We start from the raw sequence: 24,862 nt of genomic DNA on the forward strand, positions 1-24,862 counted from the left end.
GGTTCTTTTTGTATTAAACACCTTTTCGGGAGGAGGAGGAGGTGGTGTTGAAGATTAAATCCAGAGTCAATATCCCGCCAATTTGTATTGTTCTTTGGGGAACAGGCTTTCAAAAGCCAAGGAACAAAAGAGGATTTGGTTTTCCAATCTCCCTGAGGCGGCAGCGGCTACCAGGAGAAACCAAAGTATAAATTATCAACGAGGAAAGCGTGCGTGGGGTGCGTGTGTATATGTGTGTGTGTCGGGGGTGGGGAAGAGGACGAGGGTAGGAAAGGGAGCTGGGGCACTTGCTAAGGCTCTGAGGACTTTTTCTTGAGGTACCTCGTTACGTAATATTTATAACGAAAGGCGCTGCAGCTGCATCAGCGCGCTGGCCCGCATTTTGCGTCCCCGTTTACAACCACCAGCTGGGATACAATGGGGATGGGAGGAGGGGACTAGAAGCGTCCGGCAGGCGGATAGTGGTCTGAACAGCGGGAAACCAATCATTGGTGCAGAAGCGAGCCCAGGGAATTTCCCCCGGTTCTGGCACCAGACCACGGACCCCGAGGGGCTGTCGTGACCCTACGGATCAGCAGGGGAGCCAGCTTAAAAATGCAGCATCTGGGATCAGGCCTCTTAAGATTTTTATTCAGTAGGCGGGGAAAAGGAGCTAGGGCTTAGAAACCTGCCTTTTCAGTCGGCTCTCTGGGGATTCTGGGACGGTGACCCGGGCACCTCACACTGAGACCACCACACTGGAACGTGGGCCGAGGGGTCCTCAGGCGGAGGTAGAAGGGGGGAGGGCGCGCGCCAGGCGCGGAACCGCGCGCGGCCGCGCGCGCGCCGCTCCCCAGCAACAGCGCATGCGCCGGTCGCCTCCCAGAAAAGCCGCGCAGCTTCGCGGGCCCGGATCTTCCAATCGGAGCCCGGCGTTCTCCGAGTGTGTATCCTGGAGCTGTCGGCTGCCGGAGGCGGGAGGAAAGGGGCCGCCCGGGCCCGGGCGGGGCCGCGGCCGGCGAAAGTCTGCGGAGGTCTGCCAGGGAAGTCGAGTCTCCGGAAGTGGCAGTTGTAAACACCGTCTCCCTGGGGCTGGTCTCCCTCTTCTTCCCCCCTGTGCTCTTTGTTCCCCCTCCCTGGGTCCTAGAGTCCGTCGTGTTCCAACAGTTTTTGCTCTGACCCCGCGGCCTGCCTGGGCCTCTTTATGCCTTTGAGATCCGAAGCTGCCCCAGGGGTCTTGGGTGTGCAGTCTGGATCACGGGAGACCCCTGAGGTAACCACCGGGTGTGGGGTTTTGGAGGGGAAAGATTTGGGCTGGGAGGTGTTCAGAGGAAAGGTATAGGGGGCTGCAGTGAGGGTTATGGGGACCCCGAGTTAGTTTGAGGCTGTTCTGTGGCAGTTCGTGTCGTCTGTGGGGACACACCTCCAGCGCCTTGCGCCGGGCCTCTGCGCCCACCTGAGGAAGATCTTCCTGAAGCATTCTAGCCAAAGACCGCTGCCTCAGTACCCAGAGGCCTCGGTAGGGACCAGAGGGCAGGACCCAGAGGGCCTGGACTTGGAGCTTCTTAGGTTTACAACTCCGGACTTTTGGGCTCTTTCCCTCTCAAGAATCAATAAGTCCTTCGAGGACAAGGACCAGGTCTTTTTCATCCCTTTTTAATAAAAATGCCAGCCACGCCCTAGACATTCTATAAATGCTCGGTAAACCAAAGAAAGAGTTTATGCTAGGCTGTCTTCTGTAGCTTCTACGCCAGGACTCTTAGGAGACAGAAGAGAGGGCTGTGAGTTTTTCCCGGGCTGTGCAATTTCTGCAGAAGTGGAGCCTACTTTTGACTGTTCTTTCTTTATTCCATGTGATATTTATCCTAGGCAAATACACTTTTTTTTCGTTTTGAGCAGATCTCCAATGATAACTGCGTAAGTTTACTTGAGAAGCAATTTCATTAGGTGTCCGACTCTTTTGAAGACATTACACATGGATGTTTTATAGTTGTTTTCATAATCTTGGTGAAAAGAACCTACCATTTTTTGTCACTTGTTTTATTGAACAGTTAGTGCCTAATAACAAAAGCCTAGAGTCGGAGATGCACTTGGTTTCCCTTGAAATGAAGAGGAAACAAAGGCAGTGCAACCTTCTAAAAGGAAAGATGAAGGCAGTAATTTTAGTCTGGAGCTTTCTGTATTAGTCTGGTGGAGGCTTTTATTAGCTCTGTGACCTCAGCCAAATCACCTAAGCTCTCTGGGCATTAAGATGCCTTATCTGTCAGATAAGGAGGATGGACTTGGTCGCTAAAGTCGCATTTCATTCTAAAATACTTTGATTGCCTCAGCCCATTTGTCTTGGTCTTGTTTTCATGAAAGAACCAAACATCTTTTTTAAAGGTGAAATGTGTAAGTTTGCTGATAGACACCCACAACACAGTTGTGGTTACTGTTGAAGACAGCACTGAGTTATGAAAGAGGATGGATTTAGGAGTCAGCCAGAATATGAGCTTCAATTCTAACCCTCCCACTGGATATCTTTACACAAGTTACTCCACCTCTCCAAGCCTCAGTGTTCTCATCTGTGAAATGCACATAATAATCTCTAGGGTTATTGGGAAGATTCACTAAGATCAGGTATGTTTAATGTAGTGTCTGGCATGTAGGAAGTGCTCAATAATAGCTTTTATCTTTTCATCCTCCCCACCCCTCCCCTTTCCCTTGATCTGTGCAGACACATTGAGAGAGATGAGTACATTCTGGATGACCCACAGGACTCAGATGTGAGGTAGGAAAACTTAGTACCAGTGGTGGCTGTGAAATCTAAAAGCAGAATTGTCTTACTTACTCTCGGGATGTCCAGACCATTGATCTCTTGGCCTCAGTTGCCCTATTACCTATTTCTAAAAACTTATTGAAGAATGATATACACAACATCCCCTCATCTATTTCAGTGGGAATGGTGAGAATAGTCCAACTTCACTACCAGGAGAAGATTAAGATATTAATACATTAACATAAAAAGCTGATTTAAACTTTGCTGTTATCCATCACTGCCCAAAGGACGCCCTGGTTTTGGCCCAGCCCAGTGGAAGTTCCATCTGGATTGAGAAATCCACTGGAAGTCTGAGTCATCTCTCATTAAGAAGACCCTGACTTGTAGTTAGTTTGGAAGTGTGAAAGAATGATCTGTGTTTAAAGATATCTGCAGTATCGAGCAGAGTGCTTCCCTGACAAGCAAGGGAAGCCATGGGGTGAGCCATGTCTTGAAGGTCAATAGCTAGGCACACAGCAGAGCTCTGGAGTTAGGGATTTCTCAATCTAGGTGGATTGATGGGGCTTTGAATCGTGACATTGTCACTTCCTAGAGATGTGACTTTGGACAAGTGACTGAATATCTTTAAGCCCCAGTTTCCCCCTGGTATAAAATGGGGGTATTAATGGTATCTTCCCTTGGGGTTGGTGTAGAGTGAAATGAGATAATCTGTAGAGTCTTGAGCATGATACCTGGAGAAGGGTTGTTTGCCACAGTAGGAATGACGACAGCAGGGAGTGGCTTTGGGGTATCAGTTTGTTTATAGATAATGATGAATTTGATATTTTCAAATGGAAAGCATTATTTAAAGAGTTGCACAGATACTGAGGCTGAAGAGAAAGGCTAACATTGATGGCATATCATAAGAAATTTTTAATTACACATATAGATTAGCCAAATTATTGTTTATCTTAACTTGCAACATTTCATAGGAAAGTTTCAAGTAAAGCTAGGAACATTATGTGGGGACCCTGCATTTCTTTGGCTTAGCTAAATGAAAATATTCCACTGATATTTTCATTACTGTACCTAGCTACTTTAGCTACCTCATCATTTCCTCTTTCCATTCTGATGAAAGAAAAGGGAGATTTTGCTACATCTCCGCTATATTCAATAGCATAGAAGTCCCATCATAGTTTAAATTCAACCACAGACCTACATTTGGCCCTTTGTTTATTTAGTTTTCCTAAAATACAGGTAGGACCTTGAGCCCTAGTGTCATCAAGCACTGATATCAACGAGAGGAAGAAAATAAGAGTTTGCCAAAGGAGACTATAGACAGGATATATTTTTTATGATGATGAATGTAAAAAATTAGGATATAATTCATCTAACATAAAATTCACCATTTTAAAGTATACAATTTGATGGTTTTCACTATATTCACTAAGCTGTACAGCAATCACCATTATCTAATTCCAGAACATTTCCATCACGACCCCTCCCCCCGCCCCACCCGCCAAAAGAATCCTCATAACCTGCTAGAAGTCAGACCCAATTCCCCCTCTCTCTACTCTCTGATAACCTCAAGTCTATTTTCTGTTTCTATAGATTTACCTATTCTGGAAATTTCCCATAAATGGAGTTATACAATATATGGCCTTTTACATCTGGCTTCTTTCACTTAGCATGATGTTTTCAACGTTCATCCACGTTGTGGCATATATCGGTACTTCATTTCTTTTTATCGTTGAATAATATTTCATATTTTTATATATTGGCCAATTGATGGATATTTGGGTTGTTTTCACTTTTTGGCTATTTATGAACAATGGTGCTGTGAACATTTGTGTACGAGTTTTTGTTAAAGTCCAGTAATTATCTTAGAATGTGTCTTGTTGGTTGTGCTGGGTCAGTATTCTCAGATACGCAGTTTGTTGAAAGTGTGGATTAAAATCTTTGTATTTCAGGACAGTTTTCTTGAATTACAGTTTTTAGTGTTTGTTCTGTTTCCCTTGCTTTGATCTTCTTATTCAGGGACTCCTGCTGTCCGCATGTTGGTTATTCTTTGCCTATTTTCAGTATTTTTTCACTTTCTCTTGAATCATTTTGATCTCTTTCTTAAATTTTTATTTAAAAATTTTACTTCTTTTTTGTTTCATACGTCCTTAAAGGCATTTTTTTGATCATGTGTATTTACTCTTGTTCCCTCTAATTTAATGTTCCTTGCAGAAATGATTTTTAATTTCTAATTCTTTCTGATCTTTTTCACCTTATTTCTGAGGTTTTTAAAAAAATTTATTTTAATTTATTTTAATTTTTCTGATATTTATTTATTTATTTAAGAGAAGTCAGTTCAGTATTTAAGTGCTTTATTCAGTCTCTAATTCTGATTCCTATTCTTTTATGCCTTATACCATTTTGTTAATGTCTTGTAGCTCATTTTGAAGTAGTAAGTTATGATTTTCATCTGTTTTGTGGGCATGTCTTTCCGTCATTCTTTCATTTATAGGAGTCCATTCTGTTCCTTACTCTCTATTTCCTTATGTTTGTATGGGATTTGACCACTCTACTTTTCTGTTGCTTATTTATTTATTTATTTTTTCCGGTGCGCGGGCCTCTCACTGTTGTGGCCTCTCCCGTTGCGGAGCACAGGCTCTGGACGCGCAGGCTCAGCGGCCATGGCTCACGGGCCCAGCCGCTCCGCAGCATGTGGGATCTTCCCAGTCCGGGGCACGAACCCGTGTCCCCTGCATCAGCAGGCGGACTCTCAACCACTGCGCCACCAGGGAAGCCCTTTTGTTGCTTATTTTTATGAAAGGTTAGTTGACCTGAACTTTGAGCAAGGTTCAGGAAAGCTTTTCTAACTTCACAGAACCCTGTCTTTTGTTTGTTGTGAGTGTTAAAAACTATGGTGGCTTGGTTCTGACATTTCCTGGTCCTCTTTCCTCCTACAGTTTGGTCTGGGCCATGTCTTTACTTTGTCTTCATTGCCCCTATCCTGCTCAGTTGTTTTTTTTTTTTTTTTTTTTTTTTTGCGGTACGCGGGCCTCTCATTGTTGTGGCCTCTCCCGTTGCGGAGCACAGGCTCCGGACGCGCAGGCTCAGCGGCCATGGCTCACGGGCCTAGCTGCTCCGCGGCATGTGGGATCTTACCGGACCGGGGCACGAACCCGTGACGTTTGCATCGGCAGGTGGACTCTCAACCACTGCGCCACCAGGGAAGCCCAGCCCCTGCTCAGTTTTGATTCCAGCCTCTACTGATTCTCATTAGTGTGGGCCCCTGTCCAGGAAGTAACTTGACAGTCAGTTATGAAGGTCTGTGAGGCTGGACTGTACCAACCCTTTCAGGACTCTCTTACCATACGCCTGTTTCATATGCCAGTTTCAGCTGCTGCTCTCAGGTTGTACTACAGCTCTTCCCATTAACTGTCTGTTGACCCTTTGGGGGTCCTTTCAGATGCATACTTGTTATTTTCCTCTGCTTGCTTCTCTGTAGATACCTCCACTCTGTGCAGGTTTTGTGGCTGTTGGTGGTTTGCCCTTATTCATTTGTATTTTGTAATTATTTGTTTTTTGTAAATATTGCCCATGATTTTCTAGTTTCTCTATCTAGTTACCTTAGATAGGATTTTTATAAACTCTGTTATGTAAATTAATTAGGAAATTAAACTATAGAAAAACAAAGAGACTTTATAAAAGACACACACAGGCAGGGCTGGTGTAAGAACCCATTTTGTAGTTTACATGTCACTCTTTTTTTTTTCTATTTAACCCTGTAAAAGCATTTTCAAGCTTCTTATACATATTAGTTTTCTTCTGTTGTGTAACAAGTTACCAAAAACTTAGTGGCTTCAAACAGCCCTCATTTATTATTTCTCAGTCTCTGTAGGTCAGGAATCTGGGCACTGCTTAGATGTGCCCTCTGTTCAGAGTTTCACTAAGTTGCTGTCAAGGTGCTGCTGGCTGTGTTCTCATCTGGAGGCTTGACTGGAAAGAATCTGCTACCTAGTTCATTTAGGTTGTTGGCAGAATGTATTTCCTGTTGGCATCTATATGACCGAGGGATCTGGCTTTTTACTGCCTGTGGGTTGGAGCTGCCTGCAGTTCCCTGCCATGTGGCCCTCTCCGTAGGCAGTTCACAGCGTGACAGTGTGCTTCTTCACGATCAGCTAGAGGTTGCCTGTCACTTCACTCTGCTAGGATAGAGTCTTATATAACATAATATAATCATGGGAGTGCAGCCTGTCACCTTTGCCATATTCTGTTGGTTAGAGGCAAGTCACAGGTTCTGCCCGCAGTAAAGGGGAGGGTATTATACAAGAGAGAAACACCAGGGGGCAGAGATCATGGGGACCATCTGCCTACTACGGTATCTGTTTCAGTGATCTGGAAGTTAATGAAACTTGCACCTGAGCTATAGAAGACCATTTTCTCTCTAGAAGACCGTTCAGATTTGAAGATGTTACATAGCAAAATAATACAGTGAAAAACGGTGGTTGCCTTCAATTTAGCTTTATTGAAACAACTATGTTAAAATTTGGTAAACTACCTCTTCCCACACTTCTCTGCCTAAGATCAAAACAAAATAAAAAACGCAGGCATTATTAAGGCCCTAAGTGTATAAATTCTTTCCCTGGGAGGTAAATAGAGGTTCTGTTTGTGCCTGTTGTGACACATATGCATATGTGTGTGTGTTTCATCCTTTTCACTTTATTTTTTTAATTTTTATTTTCTTGCGGTATGCGGGCCTCTCACTGTCATGGCCTCTCCAGTCGCGGAGCACAGGCTCCGGATGTGCAGGCCCAGCAGCCATGGCTCACGGGCCCAGCCGCTCTGCGGCATGTGGGATCCTCCCGGACGGGGGCATGAACGGGCGTCCCCTGCATCGGCAGGCGGACTCCCAACCACTGCGCCACCAGGGAAGCCCCATCTTTTTCACTTTAAAAATAGAAACATTTTGTATATACTTTTGAGCCTTGTACATTACTCTTGAGTATGGAAGAGTCCCTTCTAACTCTTAAACTTCCATTCTGAAGGCACTTCCTCTGGAGTCTGAGCTTTGGGGGCATGGTGGTAAGATGAAAAGATTTTGGGACTCAGTATCAGAAGAGCTTGATTGAGTCCTTGGTGTCCCCTACTTAGTAGCTGACTGGCCTTAGGCAAGTCATTTAAGACTTTCTGAATTAGATGAGTTTCTGTAATTGAAATGAGGATAATGAACCTCAGGTAAGGTAATTTATAGTTTAATAGTATCAACAATGACCTTGTAGAAAGAGCTTCCGCTTTAGAGTTAGATAGATAGTAATGAGTTGGAATTTTGGTTCTGTAACTATTTGTCTTTTGACAAGTTACTTCTAATCTCTTAGTTTTCTCTGTTGAAAAGGATAATCTTTACATTGCAGTGTTGTAAGGATTGGAGTTCTATAGTTCTATGTATAAATAAAATACCAAACACAGTGCTTGACATTTTACTAGGTGCTCAATAGATTAATGATAGTGGTGTTTGTTTGTCTACCACTATTCCCAAACTTAGTATTTAGGTCCCTGGAGAAATGGGATTCCCCCCCCCCCATCTTGGTGAAAGTTCTGTCTTCTTTGTCCTAGGTCAAACTATTCTGCATCAGCTGTGTGAATCACTGACTGTTTTGAAGATCCCTTAGTGTTTGGCTGTAGGAGCCATTAGTCAGTTCCTAGCACTGTTTGAGTCTACATCTCAGTTGGCTTATTTGAGTCTCTTTTCTTTCAGTGATCTCTCTCAGGGTTGTTTATTGTGAGCAGGGACAGATCAGTTTAGATTTTTTTGGGGGGGGGCATCTTCTAGCTATCCCTGTATACCTACAATTTTACTAAACAATTCTTTTTTTTTCATAATGGTGTGCCTTGGTGGGTCATTTATCACTCAGTGTCCTGGCCTCTCAGGCCAGTGTCCTGGCCTTTTAATTTTTATTTTTTTGGTTGCGCCACATGACCTGTGAGATCTTAGTTCCCCACCAGGGATTGAACCCAGGCCCCTGGCAGTGAAAGCTCCAAGTCCTAACCACTGGACCATTAGGGAATTCCCACTAAACAATTCTTCTATTACATCTTTTTTTTTTTTTTTTGCGGTACGCAGGCCTCTCACTGTTGTGGCCTCTCCCATTGCGGAGCACAGGCTCTGGACGCGCAGGCTCAGCGGCCATGGCTCACAGGCCCAGCCGCTCTGCGGCATGTGGAATCTTCCCGGACTGGGGCATGAACCCGTGTCCCCTGCATAGGCAGGCGGACTCTCAACCACTGCGCCACCAGGGAAGCCTTCTTTTATTACATCTTTAACCAGACCAAATCACCCCAAGTGTCACCTACTCCTTTCCTTTATCAGAGACCTCAGAGGGTTTGTGTTACAGTAATAGAAACTGACAGTGACTGTGTACTGTATATGTGCTGTGTATATTACTTAAATATCAAATATATGAGCTTGATATAGTTATCTCCTTATGGTTGAGGAAACAAGCTCAGAGAGTTTAAGTGGCTTGCCTGTGACCACATACTGGATGCTTATTGGAATCCTAGCTCAGATCTCTCTGAGACCAAATCTCATGGTCTTTCTTGGGATATTGGACTTCTGCTGGGGATACCAAGAGACCTTGTGAGATCTTCATATTTGTGTCTATTTGGAGTTAGTTAGTTATCGAGATGTTTACCCAAAGATTCCTTCATACTGTAGTAACTTACAGTTGTTGACTCTGTATAATTTGGAGTATCTCTGGTAGAAGAGTGTTCTGGAGAGAAGGCCAGGGTAAGTGACAAATGCTCTCTCCTTTCCTTTTTCCTCTTCAATCCCTTGGGAGAAGGCCTTTGAAAATTACTGTAAGATCTTTTATGTGGGAGTGCCTTGGCCTCTTTGATTGTAACATTGCATTAAAAATATTTCATTTATGAAAAAGTCTTTTGGGACCCCAAAACATCCCTGGACTGCATTTTCTTTCATACTGAATTCTGTGCCCTAGAGATAGGCACTACCTATTCCTCTTCCAGTTTAAGAACAATTAGTCACTATTTTATTACTTTTTATTTGAGAAATTAAAATAATCTAATAGTATTAGCTTATTCTTATAAGAAGGAATTTCTTTCTAATGTTCTGTCATTTTTGTTTCTAATCTTATTTAAAAAGAAATAAAACACTGTGGCTTTTATTTTATTTTTTATAACTTAAAAAAAATGTTTATTTATTTATTTAGGCTGTGTTGGGTCTTAGTTGTGGCACGTGGGGTCTTCATTGCAGCACGTGGAATCCTTTTGTTGTGGCATGCAGACTCTTAGTTGTGGCATGTGAACTCTTAGTTGTGCCATGCATGCAGGATCTAGTTCCCTGACCAGGGATTGAACCTGGGCCCCCTGCATTGGGAGCACGGAGTCTTACCCATTGGACCACCAGGGAAGTCCCCAAACACTGTGGCTTTTAAAAATACAAGTATTTACATGTTTTTTAAAGAATAATCTTAAAAATACAGATAAGTCAAAAAACAAAAGAAAAATCACCCCTAGTCTCAGGACTCATATAAATAACTGCTGTTATATTGTTTACTGTTTTAACAGACTTCAGCCCATGTAACCTGTAAGCCACAGACGTCTTGGACAGTTTTAATCATTAATAACGAAGTATATCATTAAGCAACAGTGGGGTATTTTGAAAGAGTTGGAAGACTCATCATGAGTTTGAATACTTCAAATAATGCCTCCGGTGATATCCAAAGGTAAGCCTCCAGTCTCATCTTCTAGTTGAGGAATGCTTTTGGTTGCAGGGAGCAGGGAGAAATAAGTGGTTGGAGAGGCTGATTGTAAGAATTCTCATGGGATGGTGAGGGAAGTGGAAATTTCATGGGACTGGAGGAGCAAGAATGATGCCTCATGGAAACCAGAACTGGGTCTGGAGACTCTGTGTGGCTCTTTATGCTCCTTTGTTAACTCAGTGTACAAAAGTCAGTGTCTGTACTTTCTCCAGTCCCTAGAGACTTGCTTATTCTTTTCCACTTCTCTAAATCTTTTCTTCTGCTTATTCATTATTACTTGGCTTGCCACAATCTGTGTTGCTGTGTTTCCTCTTATTTCCTCATTGCCCCAACTCTGATTCATCACTCTACTTAAGCGTTCTGTTAGTTTTAGCTCCTGTTCATAACTGCTTCTTTTCTTGGAGTTTACATTCTAAGAATTGCTGTTGCTCATCTTTTTTGTACCATTCATATATGCCTTTGGGTGAGGTGCCTACCTTTGGTTTATTCATATCTCATGTGAATAATATAAAAACTCTGAGTCCATAATGCGAAATGGAGCCATTTCGGAGAGTGCAACTCAAAGTGTGGTTTACGAAGAAATAAGTACAGAAATTGAAAGCAAGTGTTTAGAACCTTATAATCATGTAACAGAGTAATTTTCTATTTGTTGAATCTAATAATAAAACACTTAGAGTTGAATTTTATCTATTTTTAGATTTTCTTTTTTAATTATCCCTTTTAAATATATTTTACAGAAGCAATGGGAGTGGGGTGGGGATAGTCCTTGCTCACGTTTAGTTTGAGAAGAACTGATCTTGAGCACCTTTTCAGCAAGGATGTGTGGGTGGGGTGAGTACCGTGACTAACATGTACTTTGCTTTATAAATAGGATTTGCTATGTAAACGTTTCCTACCTGTCTTTAGGAGCTACCTGAAATCCTTTCTGGAGCAAGACAGAGAATAAATGAGTAAAATATTAATATTTTTCTTTACTAAAATTTTATCTTAAAAAGAATTTTTTCTTTTAGATGTGTCAAGGGTTAACAGTGAGGTCGCATCAGCTGGTTCTCCACCACTATGGTGAGGAAGATGGTTCAAAGAGTGCTAAAGAGAGTGTTTTAAGGTTCTTTTTTGCTCTGATATCCTGTCTTATATATGTGCATATGTATATATACACATAGATATGTATATTTTAATGCAGATAATGCATATGTTTTTAGAATAATTTAAGAAATACAAATGAATAAAACGATGAAACTGCTTATAATGCTACCACTTAGAGTTAACTACCAACCGTATTTTGGTATTTACTTGCCCAGACCTTTTCTTTTGAACATATAAATATATATTTCAAAAATTAGAATAATATTTTACATTAGTATCTTGCTTTTTCAATTTTGGGGGGAACATCTTGCCAAATTAATATACATCTGTCATAATTTTTAATGGTTAAATTACTCTTCAGACTTCTAGAATCTGGACCGATGAAGTTATTTAAACTCTGCTGTTTACCACGAACGTACTTTCTGTTTCTATAGATTTGCCTTTTTTGAACAATTCATATAACTGGGGTCATACAATATGTGGTCATTTGTGTCTGGCTTCTTTTCAGTAGGCATGTTCTTCAGATTTATATTGTAACATGTGTCAGTACTTTGTTTCTTTTTATTTCTGAATATTATTCCATTTTATGGATATATACATTTTAGTTAACCATTCACCAGTTGATGGACATTTGGGTTGTTTCCACATTTTGCCTATTATGAATAACTCTGCTATAAACACTTGTGTGCAAGTCTTTGTGTAGACATATTTTATTTCTCTTGGGTAGATTCTTAGGAGCACCATTACTTCATCATATAGTAAATTTACGTTAAAATTTTTAAGAAACTTCCAAATTGTATTCTAAAGTGACTGAAGCATTTTACATTTCCACCAGCAGTGTATAAGGGTTTTATACATTTCCATATCCTCCCCAACACTTGTTGTTTTCTGACTTTTTGATTATAGCCATTCCAGTGAGAGTAAAGTAATATGTCATTGTGATTTTATTTTGTGTTTTCCTAGTGAGCAATGATGTTGAACATCTTTGCATGTGCTTTTTTTGCCCATTTGTGTATCTTCATTGGTGAAAAGCCTATTCAGATCTTTTGCCTGATTTTAAATTGAATTATTCATCTTTTTCTTATCGAGCTTCAAGAGTTCTTTATATATTCTAAGGGCTTCCCTGGTGGCGCAGTGGTTAAGAATCCGCCTGCCAATGCAGGGGACACGGGTTCGAGCCCTGGTCCGGGAAGATCCCACATGCCACGAAGCAACTAAGCCTGTTTGCCACAACTACTGAAGCCCATGCACCTGGAGCCCATGCTCTGCAACAAGAGAAGTCACCACAATGAGAAGCCCATGCACTGCAACGAAGAGTAGCGCCCGCTCGCCACAACTAGAGAAAAGCCTGTGTGCAACAATGAAGACCAACACAGCCAAAAATAAAAAATAAAATAAAATAAATTTATTAAAAAAAAGAGTTCTTTATGTGTTCTGGATACAAATCCTTTATCAGATATATAATTTGCAAATATCTTTTCCCATTTGTTGGCTTGACTTCATTTCCTTAATAATGCTTTTTGAAGTGTAAAAGTTATTAATTTTTATGAAGTTCAATTCTTTTTCTTTATGGATTGTGCTTTTGGTTTCGTATCTAAGAAATTTTGCCCAGCTTAAGGTCATGAAGATTTTTCTCCTAAGTTTTTTTCTAGAATTTTTATAATTTTAGTTCTTACATTTAGGTCCGGGCTCCATTTTAAGTTACTTTGTAGTATATGGTGTGAGGTAAGGGTCTAAATTTATCTTTTTGCCTGTGGAGATCAGTTGTTTTAGCACCATGTGTTGATAAGACTATCTTTTCCCCCATTGAATTGTCTTGACACCTTTGTTGAAAATTAATTGACTGTATATATATGACTTTATTTCTGTGGTCTCAATTCTGGTACACTGATCTACATGTTTATTCTTAATTCAAATTCTACACTATTTTGATTACTGTAGCTTTATGGTAAGTTTTGAATTTAGAAGGTGCAAGTCCTCCCATTAGTTTTTCTTAAAGATTATTTTGGTTTTTCTGAGTCCTTTGCTTTTCCATATAATTTTTAGGGTCAGCTTGTCAATTTCTGCAAAAAAAAGCCTGCTGGGATTTTGGTAGGCAATATGTTGAATCTGTAGATCAATTTGGGGAAAGTGGCCATCTTAAAATACTAGTCTTCAAATACATGAATGTGAATGTGGAATGTCATTTCATTTACTTAGGTCTTCAATTTAGTTCAACAATAATTTATGCTTTTCAGTGTAGAAGTCTTTCCCTTTTTTTGTTAAATTTAATCCTAAATCTATTTTATTTACTTGATGCTATTATAAGTGGAATTATTTTTTAAATTTCAAGTTTTGGATTATTTATTGCTAGTGTTTAGAAATGTGATTGGTTTTTGCATATTGATCTTATATTCTGTGACCTTGCTGAAATTGTTTTTTAGTTCTAGTCTTTTTGCTTCTTAATGGATTTCTTAGGATAATCTTACAGGATCATGTTTTTTGCCATTAAAGACAGTTTTACTTCTTCCTTCAGTATATGTGCCTTTTATTTCTTTTCCTTTTTTTTTTTTTCCTGATTGCACTGTCTAGAACCTCCAATACAGTCTTGAATAGAAGTATTACTAGCAGACATCTTTGTTTTGTTCCCAGTCTTAGGGGAAGCTTTCAGTGTTTCACCATTAAGCTTGATGCTACTTTTTGCAGTTTTTCATAGAGGCCCTTTATCAGATTGATGAAATTTCCTTGTATTCCTAGTCTGTTGAGAGTTTTTTTTTATTTTTTTAAATCATGAATGGGTGTTGGATTTTGTCAAATACATTTTCTGTATCTGTTGAGATGATCATATAGTTTTCATCCTTTGTTTTAGTAAAATGGTATATTACATCACTTGAGTTTCAGACATTATACCAATTTTCTATTTTGGGGATAAATCCCAATTAATCATGTTGTAATTTAATTCTTTCAAGATGTTGCTGGATTTGGTTTGCTAATGTTTTGTTGAGGATTTTTTGTATCTCTATTCATGAAAGATATTGGTCTGTACTCTTCCTTTCTTGAGATGTCTGCCATATTTTGGTATTAGGTAATGCTGGACTCAGAATGATTTGGAGAAATGTTTCCTCCTCCTCTAATGTGAGGATTGGTATTATTTCTTCCTTAAAGTTTGGTAGAATCTGGACTTGGACTTTCTCTATGATTAGATTTTTAAAATTATTAATTCAATGTTGTTGTCTGTTATAGGTCTGTTCAGATTTTCTCTTTCTTTTTGAGTTAGTTTTAGTAATTACTGTCTTTTTAGGAATTTGTCCTGATTTGTTAGCATAAAGTTGTTCATAGTATTCATTATAATCCTTCTACGTTGGTAGTGCCATTCCCTTTTTTATTCTTTGTTTATACTTTGAGTTTCTTCTCTTTTTTCTTTGTCTAGCTAACCAAAGGTTTTCAAGTTTATTCATCTATTTAAAGAATCAAATTTTGGTTTCATTGATTCTCTGTTGTTTTATTTTAGTCTTATTTAAAAAAAATTACATATGCATGTTATTTAAAGACTAATTGTTCTAAAAGGCTTACTTACTGCTGTTAGGAAAAATAGCAGTGCTTACTACCTTGAGACAAATAACTTTCTTTATCCCTAGAAAGAATCATTTTCAACTCTCTGAGATGTTTTTTTAAAATCCATACCTCTTCAAAAATTTTTTTATTTTATTTTTCATGTTTAGCCATTATCTACTGACTTTCCACTATAGAAGTTCATAATTTAGTTTTCATTCATACTTGCCTCCCTTTTCTATTCTCTCTTCATTTAGTGATATATAATCTTGGTTAGATTAATCAATGTTTACATTATCGTATAATTATCAAAACTTCCTAGTTATGTAGTAGTATTCAGTGACAATTTTTTTTCTCGTATACATTTTGTTTTTCTTGGATTTAATTAATAGTTGTCTCATTTGTTGTTTACTTGGTTTAATTTCCATGAACTTATGAATTCAACTTCATACTCCCACCAAGTTTTATAAATCTCTCAATATGTTCACATAGTTGATGTATTCTTTTATTTTCTCTTTTCCTCTTAAAGAAATTACTCCTGGAGGCATTGGCCAGTACAGTTGGAACAGATTACCCTTTAAGTGATTTGCTGCACAAATTTCACTGGGTGCTTCCTTTCATCACTATCTTAGACATCGCTTTGCTGTTTTCTTATCTTGAATACCCTACTTCTGGGATCCCATTTCTTTCTCTTTCTCAGTGTGGGTCCTTATTTTGGTGAAACAAGTCTTCCAGTAGCCCCTTATAAATGTTTTGATGTCTTGTAGATCCGAAATAGTCTTTCTCATACTCTTGTCTTTTTTTTTTTGAAAGTTTTAGACATTTATTACCAAACTTCTAAAAACTTTTCTGCCAGTTTACACTCTGATCATAGTTATGAAAGCGTGCATGTTTCATCTTCCCTTCCCCATACTCTTGTCTTTGAATGGTACTTGTTGAGCATAAAATTCTAAATTGGAAATTATTTTCTCTTGTAATTTTTTTAGGCATCTGGGAGATTTTTGTTTTAAATTTATTTATTTAGTTTTTCATTTCTTAGTTTGTATTTTTGATTTCCAAGAGCTCTTTTTTTGTTCTATGAATATTTCATTTTTAATTACATCCAGTTTTTGTTTTATGGATTTTTTTATCCTCTCCTATTTTTCTGAGGATTTTAATGTTAAGGGTTTTTTCTTAATCTTTTTTTAAAGTTATCTTTTCCCTGCATCATCTTTGACTTCTTCCCTGCCCCTTGTAGTCTCTGTCTTTCTTATCAGATGTTGCTTAACTTCTGGTGATCCTTGGCTCTCTGTTCATATTTAAAAGTAGAGGCCTAAAAAGATGATTGGAAGCTCAGTGTATGAGACATTCTGTGTAGGGTGATCTGGTTAAGCTGTTTTGCTGGAGAACCCGTAACATTGGCATCTTTAGGTCTTTTTCACCTTGTTGGTTAGATTCTCCAGGGAAGATCCTTCTAGTCTCTGCTTTGGCTGACATTGTTCTGTTAGACAATAAGTATTAGAAGACCAGGGATATAATTTATTATACAACTTTTTACTTGAGTCTCTTGCTTTTGGTATGGAACACTTACCCGATTTGTATCTGATGTCTCCAATCCAGAGCCATTCTGTTTTATCCTCTCCGGGGGATAAACCCCTAGTGTTCTGCCAGAGTGGGGAAGAAATCAATACCCAGTTGTGTGGTGTATAGGCTAGAGGATCTGAGGATCTTATTATTTCTTTGGCAGACTTTCAACCAATTCTCCTGTTTTCTGCTCTGCTTTTACTCCCATTTTAAAAGGTGTTGCCAGTGAAGTGAGCTTTTTGGGACTCTGGTGTAAATCAGGTTGCTTTTCTTACTGTTGGCTTTGAATTCAGCTCTCTTATATAAATCACTTACCACTTATCCACCTGCGTTCCAACTTCCAGTATTTTATTGCTATTGTCTCATCTCTGGTACTAATTCTCCTTGTGAGTTTATATCTCTAAATTCTCTTTGCTGTTAAATTAGTTAAAATTTTAATTTTACTTTTGGGGAGAGAGTAGAACTTTACTCTGCCATTTAAAAGCATGAGTCTGTATTCTCTTATACTTTCTCTTTTTGTAATATGTGTTATATTTGCAATAAGTAAAATATATTATTTAAAAAGGTTAAAAGGAAAGAACTCAGTCTTCTCCAAAACTTGCCAGCTTGTGATAGGATCAGATAACCTTTATTGCCTATCTTGAACAATATGGTGGTTTCCCAGTGGTTTGTTTCTAGTCATATACTGCTTTGCAATTCTATCTAGCTTTTGCAATCAATATCTTTTACTGGAATGTAAGTTTCTTTAGGGTAAGGACTGTAACATGTTCCCTGTTTTTTTTTGAAAAATAAGTTATCAGAAATACGGGAAATGCTGGAAATTTACTTAATAGTAATTATATTTTATTTTGATCTCATTTTATAGGTTGAAGAATGCCTCATCTGATATAAAACAAATGGTTAAAAATGAAACAGACTTGGATATTACTGCTGATCTCAGAAAGAAACTCCATCGGGCTAAGAAAGAAAAATTAGAAATAACAACTAAGCACAATGCAGAGGTAAAATTTATTTTTTTATCAAATAATGTTAAAAGTAGAGTTTGATTATTTTAGATTCATTTCATATTAGAAACTACTTGTTTTAACATTTATCACTGTAACATTCTTGTGCTTAAAAAGGACATTAATAGAACAGATGGTTTTTTTAAATACAGTGGAATTGTATAGGAGTGTTAAAGTAGAAATTTAATGAAGTATTGTATTTATTGGTATGTTGCCTTAATTTTATTTTAATTAATGAACTATATTTGCTCAAAAGTGTTAATTGATGAATGCGTTTGGTGACTAAGGGATTTGTAAATTAGGCATTTTGGAAATCTTAATGTAGTTTCCTTATGGTCTCAGTCATAGAACAGTCTCTTAAACAATTAGATTTGAGTATGGAATTTTTGATCAGTGTAATTCATGAATTATCTTAGTTTGTTTTTCAATTGTATCATTATGTCTTTTATTAGTATGTGTGTGTATATATATAAATATCTGTATTTCATATGTATATGTGTATATTCCAAGGACAGAAGTTATTTTTTACTCTAGGATAATTCATGAATTATATGTTTATGTCTCTTCTGTCGTCTTTCTTCTCTGTTTTCTTCTTTTTCTTTATTTAAGTCTTACTCATTCTTAAAGCTCAGCTTAGGCAGCCCGATGTAGTGGAAAGAATATTGAGTTACAGAGACCTGGACTCATTCTTGGCCCTTCCATTTACAACATATGTGGACTTGGGCGAGTTATTTATCCTGTACATCTTTGGTTTCTCATTGTGAAATGCTGGTCCCAAAGGGTTGTTGAGATAATTAAATGAAATAGAATTTGAGAAGTGTCTGTGCACTGTAATAGTAGTTGACATTTATTGACAGTTAAGCATAAACAGTGTATTTTCCTTCCCTTTTTGCTAAAATCCGACGCTGTTCTGTCAGGAAACCTTTTAAAGCCTTGCTAGGTGAAAATGATTACTCCTTTCTTTCCTCTCCCATAACATGTTACTGTTACAGATATTTTAGAGCTAAAACATTTATTTCACGCTTACCTGCGCTTCTTTAGTCCTTAAGCTTCGTGAGAGCTGAAAGTAGTGACCATGCTTTGTCCCTGTACCTGTCGAGTTGCTTATTGGCACGTAGTAGGCCCTCAGTAGCTGTGTGTTGAATAAACGTTCGGAAAAATGATTTTTTTTCAGGTTCTCTAAGGAACAGTGGTTTATGATTAAAATAACAAGCGATCAATCTATGACTGTTTTATTTGTATTTTTAAGGGCAATTGAGGTAATTTTAAAGTGATAATTGAAGTAGTAATTGCTTTTATTTATGTTGTACTATTACATACTGAATATAAAGTAGTATTTGTTAAATGGGTGCTAATTGTTCATAATCTCCAAAACTTATTTTATAAGCCAAATGTACATTTTACTTGAGAATATTAGTATCATGATAATCATTCATCCATTAAATATATTCTTTCACATATATTTATAGTTATCACATTTCTCTTACCAGAACATATATTTATTATCTTTTATTTGATCAAAATATTTTGAATTATGTGTTCACATTAAAGAGATTGGAAATTATCTCACGGAAGGAAGAGAATTTTCTCAAAATAGGTAGTTATAGTTGGTTCAACTCCAGGTTTGTATTACTGTTCAGTTTTACTGTTTCAATTATTTGTTTAGCTGATTTTACTCATATTATATAGTAATATTTTTAGCCATGTAATTTCTAAATATGTCCATTATAAAGCAAGGCAGAGAGGAATGAAACTATCTAAAAACTAAGGCCAGATATTTGCCTTATCAGGTACTCCTAATGCTAACACACTGGCTGATTGGCACAAAATTTCTTTAAAATCTAAGTGTCCTATCAATAGGTGAATGGATAAAGAAAATGTTTCAAATATGTGTATATATATACATATACACATATAAATGAATATATATATATATTATTTTTTTAAAAAATTTATTTCTTTATTTTTGGCTGCATTAGGTCTTTGTTGCTGAGTGTGGGCTTTCTCTAGTTGCAGCGAGCGGGGGCTACTCTTCGTTGTGGTACGTGGGCTTCTCATTGCATTGGCTTCTCTTGTTGCAGAGCATGGGCTCTAGGCATGCGGGCTTCAGTAGTTGTGGCACGCAGGCTCAGTAGTTGTGGCTCGTGGGCTCTAGAGTGCAGTCTCAGTAGTTGTGGCACACGGGCTTAGTTGCTCTGCAACAGGTGGGATCTTCCCAGACCAGGGCTTGAACCTGTGTCCCCCTCATTGGCAAGCAGATTCTTAACCACTGCACCACCAGGGAAGTCCGTGTGTGTGTGTGTGTGTGTGTGTGTGTGTGTGTGTGTATACAATGGAATATTATTCACACAAAAAAAGAGTGACATCTTGCCATTTGTGACAATATAGATGGACCTTGGGGCCATTATGGTAAGTGAAATAAGTCAGACAGAGAAAAACAAATACTGGAGGGACCTTCAAGATGGCGGAGAAGTAAGATGTGGAGATCACCCTCCTTCCCACAAATACATCAGAAATACATCTACATGTGGAACAACTCCTACAGAACACCTACTGAACGCTGACAGAAGACCTCAGACCTCCCAAAAGGCAGGAAACTCCCCACGTACCTGGGCAGGGCAAAAGAAAAAAGGAAAACCAGAGACAGAAGAATAGAGACAGGACCTGCCCCTCTGGGAGGGAGCTGTGAAGGAGGAAAAGTTGCTACACACTTGGAAGCCCCTTCACTGGCGGAGACAGGGGGTGGGTTGGGGGGAAGCTTTGGAGCCATGGAGAAGAGCACAGCAACAGGGGTGCAGAGGGTTAAGCAGAGAGATTCTCGCACAGAGGATCGGGTCCGACCAGCACTCACCAGCCTGAGAGGCTTGTCTGCTCACCCGCCGGGATGGGTGTGGGCTGGGAGACGAGGCTCCGGCTTCAGAGGTCATATCCCAGGGAGAGGACTGGGGTTGGCTGCATGAACACAGCCTGAAGGGGGCTAGTGCACCACAGCTATTGGGGAGCGAATCTGGGAAAATGTCTAGACCTGCCTAAGAGGCAAGAGACCATTGTTTTGGGGTGCATGAGGAGAGGGGATCCAGAGCACTGCCTAAACGAGCTCCAGAGATGGGCACCAGCTGTGGTTATCAGTGCGGATACCGGAGACGGACATGAAATGCTAAGGCTGCTGCTGCAGCCACCAAGAAGCCTGTGTGCAAGCACAGGTCACTCTCCACACCTCCCCTCCCGGGAGCCTATGCAGCCTGCCACTGCCAGGGTCCCGTGATCCATGGACAACTTCCCTGGGAGAACACACATCGTGCCTCAGGCTGTGAAAACGTCATGCTGGCTTCTGCTGCTGCAGGCTCACCCTGCATTCTGTACCCCTCCTTCCCTCCGGCCTGAGTGAGCCAGAGCCCCCGAATCAGCTGCTTCTTTAACCCCATCCTGTCTGGGTGGGGAACAGACGCCCTCAGGCGACCTACACGCAGAGTCGGGGCCAAATCCAAAGCTGAACCCCAGGAGCTGTGCGAACCAAGAAGAGAAAGGGAAATCTCTCCCAGCAGCCTCAGGAGCAGCGGATTAAATCTCCACAGTCAACCTGATTTACCCTGCATCTGTGGAATACCTGAATAGACAATGAATCATCCCAAAATTGGGGCAGTGGACTTTGGGAGCAACTGTAGACTTGGGGTTTGCTTTCTGCATCTAATTTGTTTCTGGTTTTATGTTTATTTTAGTTTAGTATTTAGAGCTTAGTATCACTGGTAAATTTGTTTATTGATTTCGTTGCTCTCGGAATTCCATTTTTTTAAAAAAATATATAATTTTCTTTTTCTGTTTTTGTGAGTGTGTATGTGTATGCTTCTCTGTGTGATTTTGTCTGTATGGCTTTGCTTTTACCATTTGTCCTAGGGTTCAGTCTTTCCATTTTTTGGGATAGTTTTTAGCGCTTGTTATCATTGGTGGATTTGTTTTTTAGTTTGGTTGTTCTCTTCTTTCTTTCTTTTTTTAATTACTTTTTTATTTTTAATAATTTATCTTTTATTTTATTATTTTCTTTCTTTCTGTCTTTCTTTTTCCTCCCTTTTCTTCTGAGCTGAGTGGCTGACAGGGTCTTGGTGCTCCAGCCGGGTGTCAGGCCTGAACCTCTGAGGTGGGAGAGCCGAATTCAGGACATTGGACCACCAGAAATCTCCCAGCCCCATGTAAAATCAAATGGTGAGAGCTCTCACAGAGATCTCCATCTCAATGCTAAGACCCAGCTCCACTCAACAACCAGCAAGCTACAGTGCTGGACATCTTGTGCCAAACAACTAGCAAGACAGGAACACAACCCCACCCGTTAGCAGAGAGACTGCCTAAAATCATAATCAGTTCACAGACACCCCAAAACACACCACCGGACGTGGTCCTGCCCACCAGAAAGAAAAGATCCATCCCCACCCACTGAAACACAGACACCAGTCCCCTCCAGCAGGAAGCCTACACAACCCACTGAACCAACCTTACCCACTGGGGGCAGACACCAAAAACAATGGGAACTATGAACTTACAGCCTGCAAAAGGAGACCCCAAGCACAGTAAGATAAGCAAAATGAGAAGACAGAGAAATACCCAGCAGATGAAGGAGCAAAGTAAAAACCCACCAGATCAGACAAATGAAGAGGAAATAGGCAGCCTACCTGAAAAAGAATTCAGAGTAATGCTAGTAAAGATGATCCAAAATCTTGGAAATAGATTGGAGAAAATACAAGAAATGTTTAACAAGGAATTAGAACTAAAGAGCAAACAAACAATGATGAACAACACAATAAATGAAATTAAAAATTCTCTAGAAGGAATCAGCAGAATAACTGAGGCAGAAGAATGGATAAGTGACCTGGAAGATAAAATAGTGGAACTAACTACTGCAGAGCAGAATAAAGAAAAAAGAATGAAAAGAATTGAGGACAGTCTCAGAGACCTCTGGGACAACACTAAATGCACCAACATTTGAATTATAGGGGTCCCAGAAGAAGAAGAGAAAAAGAAAGGGAATGCGAAAATATTTAAAGAGATTATAGTTGAAAACTTCCCTAACATGGGAAAGGAAATAGTCAATCAAGTCCAGGAAGCAGAGAGAGTCCCATACAGGATAAATCCAAGGAGAAACACACCAAGACATATATTAATCAAACTATCAAAAATAAAATACGAAGGAAAAATATTAAAAGCAGCAAGAGAAAAGCAGCAAATAACATAAAAGGGAATCCCCATAAGGTTAGCAGTTGATCTTTTAGCAGAAACTCTGCAAGTCAGAAGGAGGTGGCAGCACATATTTAACGTGATGAAAGGGGAAAACCTACAACCAAGATTACTCTTCCCAGCAAGGATCTCATTCAGATTTGACAGAGAAATTAAAACCTTTACCGACAAGCAAAAGCTAAGAGAGTTCAGCACCACCAAACCAGCTGTACAACAAATGCTAAAGGAACTTCTCTAGGCAGGAAACACAAGAGAAGGAAAAGACCTACAAAAACAAACCCAAAACAATTAAGAAAATGGTAATAGGAACATACATATTGACAATTACCTTAAATGTAAAAGGATTAAATGCACCAACCAAAAGATATAGACTGGCTGAATGGGTACATAAACAAGACCCATATACATGCTGTCTACAAGAGACCCACTTCAGACCTAGGGACACATACAGACTGAAAGTGAGGGGATGGAAAAAGATATTCCATGCAAATGGAAATCAAAAGAAAGCTGGAGTAGCAGTTCTCATATCAGACAAAATAGAATTTAAAATAAAGACTATTACAAGGGACAAAGAAGGACACTACATAATGATCAAGGGAGCAATCCAAGAAGAAGATATAACAATTATAAATATTTATGCACCCAACATAGGAGCGCCTCAATACATAAGGCAAATGCTAACAGCCATAACAGGGGAAATCACCAGTAAAACAATAATAGTAGGGGACTTTAACACCCTACTTTCACCAATGGACAGATCATCCAAAATTAAAATAAATAAGAAAACACAAGCTTTAACTGACACATTAGACAAGATGGACTTAATTGATATTTATAGGACATTCCATCCAGAATCAACAGAATACACTTTCTTCTCAAGTGCTCATGGAACATTCTCCAGGAGAGATCATATCTTGGGTCACAAATCAAGCCTTGGTAAATTTAAGAAAATTGAAATCATATCAAGTATCTTTTCTGACCACAATGCTATGAGACTACGTATCAATTACAGGAAAAAAACTGTAAAACATACGAACACATGGAGGCTAAACAATACACTACTAAATAACCAAGAGATCACTGCAGAAATCAAAGAGGAAATCAAAAAATACCTAGAAACAAATGACAATGAAAACACCATGACCCAAAACCTATGGGATGCAGCAAAAGCAGTTCTAAGAGGGAAGTTTATAGCAATACAGTCCTATCTCAAGAAACAAGAAAAACCTCAAATAAACAACCTAACCTTACACCTAAAGCAATTAGAGAAAGAAGAACAAAAAAACCCCCAAAGTTAGTAGAAGGAAAGAAATCATAAAGATCAGGTCTGAAATAAATGAAGAAGAAATGAAGGAAACGATAGCAAAGATCAATAAAACTAAAACCTGGTTCTTTGAGAAGATAAGAATAATTGATTAAACCATTGGCCAGACTCCTAAAGAAAAAAAGGGAGAAGGCTCAAATCAATAGAATTAGAAATGGAAAAGGAGAAATAACAACTGACACTGTAGAAATACAAAGGATCATGAGAGATTACTATAAGTAACTATATGCCAATAAAATGGACAACCTGGAAGAAATGGACAAATTCTTGGAAAAGCACAACATTCCAAGACTGAACCAGGAAGAAATAGAGAATATAAACAGACCAGTCACAAGCACTGAAATTGAAGCTGTGATTAAAAATCATCCAACAGGGCTTCCCTGGTGGTGCAGTGGTTGAGAGTCCGCCTGCAGATGCAGGGGACACGGGTTCGTGCCCCGGTCCGGGAGGATCCCACATGCCGTGGAGCGGCTGGGCCCGTGAGCCCTGGCCACTGGGCCTGTGCGTCCGGAGCCTGTGCTCCGCAAAGGGAGAGTCCACAACAGTGAGAGGCCCACGTACTGCAAAAAAAAAAAAAAAAAAAAAAAAAAAAAAAAATTATCCAACAAACAAGAGTCCAGTACCAGATGGCTTCACAGGT

The 24,862-nt window shown here is 39.3% G+C and overlaps 1 protein-coding gene across 9 annotated transcripts in view; it reads left to right on the plus strand.

Moving 5' to 3' along the window:
• The first annotated feature begins 937 nt into the window (after positions 1-937).
• The window catches only part of CCDC171 (coiled-coil domain containing 171), a 362,751-nt gene continuing 338,826 nt past the window's right edge, over positions 938-24,862 (plus strand). For 7 of the 9 annotated variants that reach the window (XM_030840654.2, XM_060300958.1, XM_060300956.1 and 4 more), the window contains exons 1-4: positions 938-1,252; positions 2,696-2,749; positions 10,295-10,452; positions 17,534-17,669. In XM_030840654.2, coding sequence (XP_030696514.1) covers positions 10,409-10,452; positions 17,534-17,669 — 180 coding nt within the window. In that variant the 5' untranslated portion in view covers positions 938-1,252; positions 2,696-2,749; positions 10,295-10,408. Of the gene's footprint in view, positions 1,253-2,695; positions 2,750-4,327; positions 4,446-10,294; positions 10,453-17,533; positions 17,670-24,862 lie in introns of all 9 variants that reach the window. The other 2 variants (XM_060300955.1, XM_060300954.1) reach the window with 2 other exon arrangements.

The sequence above is a fragment of the Globicephala melas genome, chromosome 6 (genome assembly GCF_963455315.2).
Source record: "Globicephala melas chromosome 6, mGloMel1.2, whole genome shotgun sequence".
Classification (NCBI taxonomy): Eukaryota; Metazoa; Chordata; class Mammalia; order Artiodactyla; family Delphinidae; genus Globicephala; species Globicephala melas.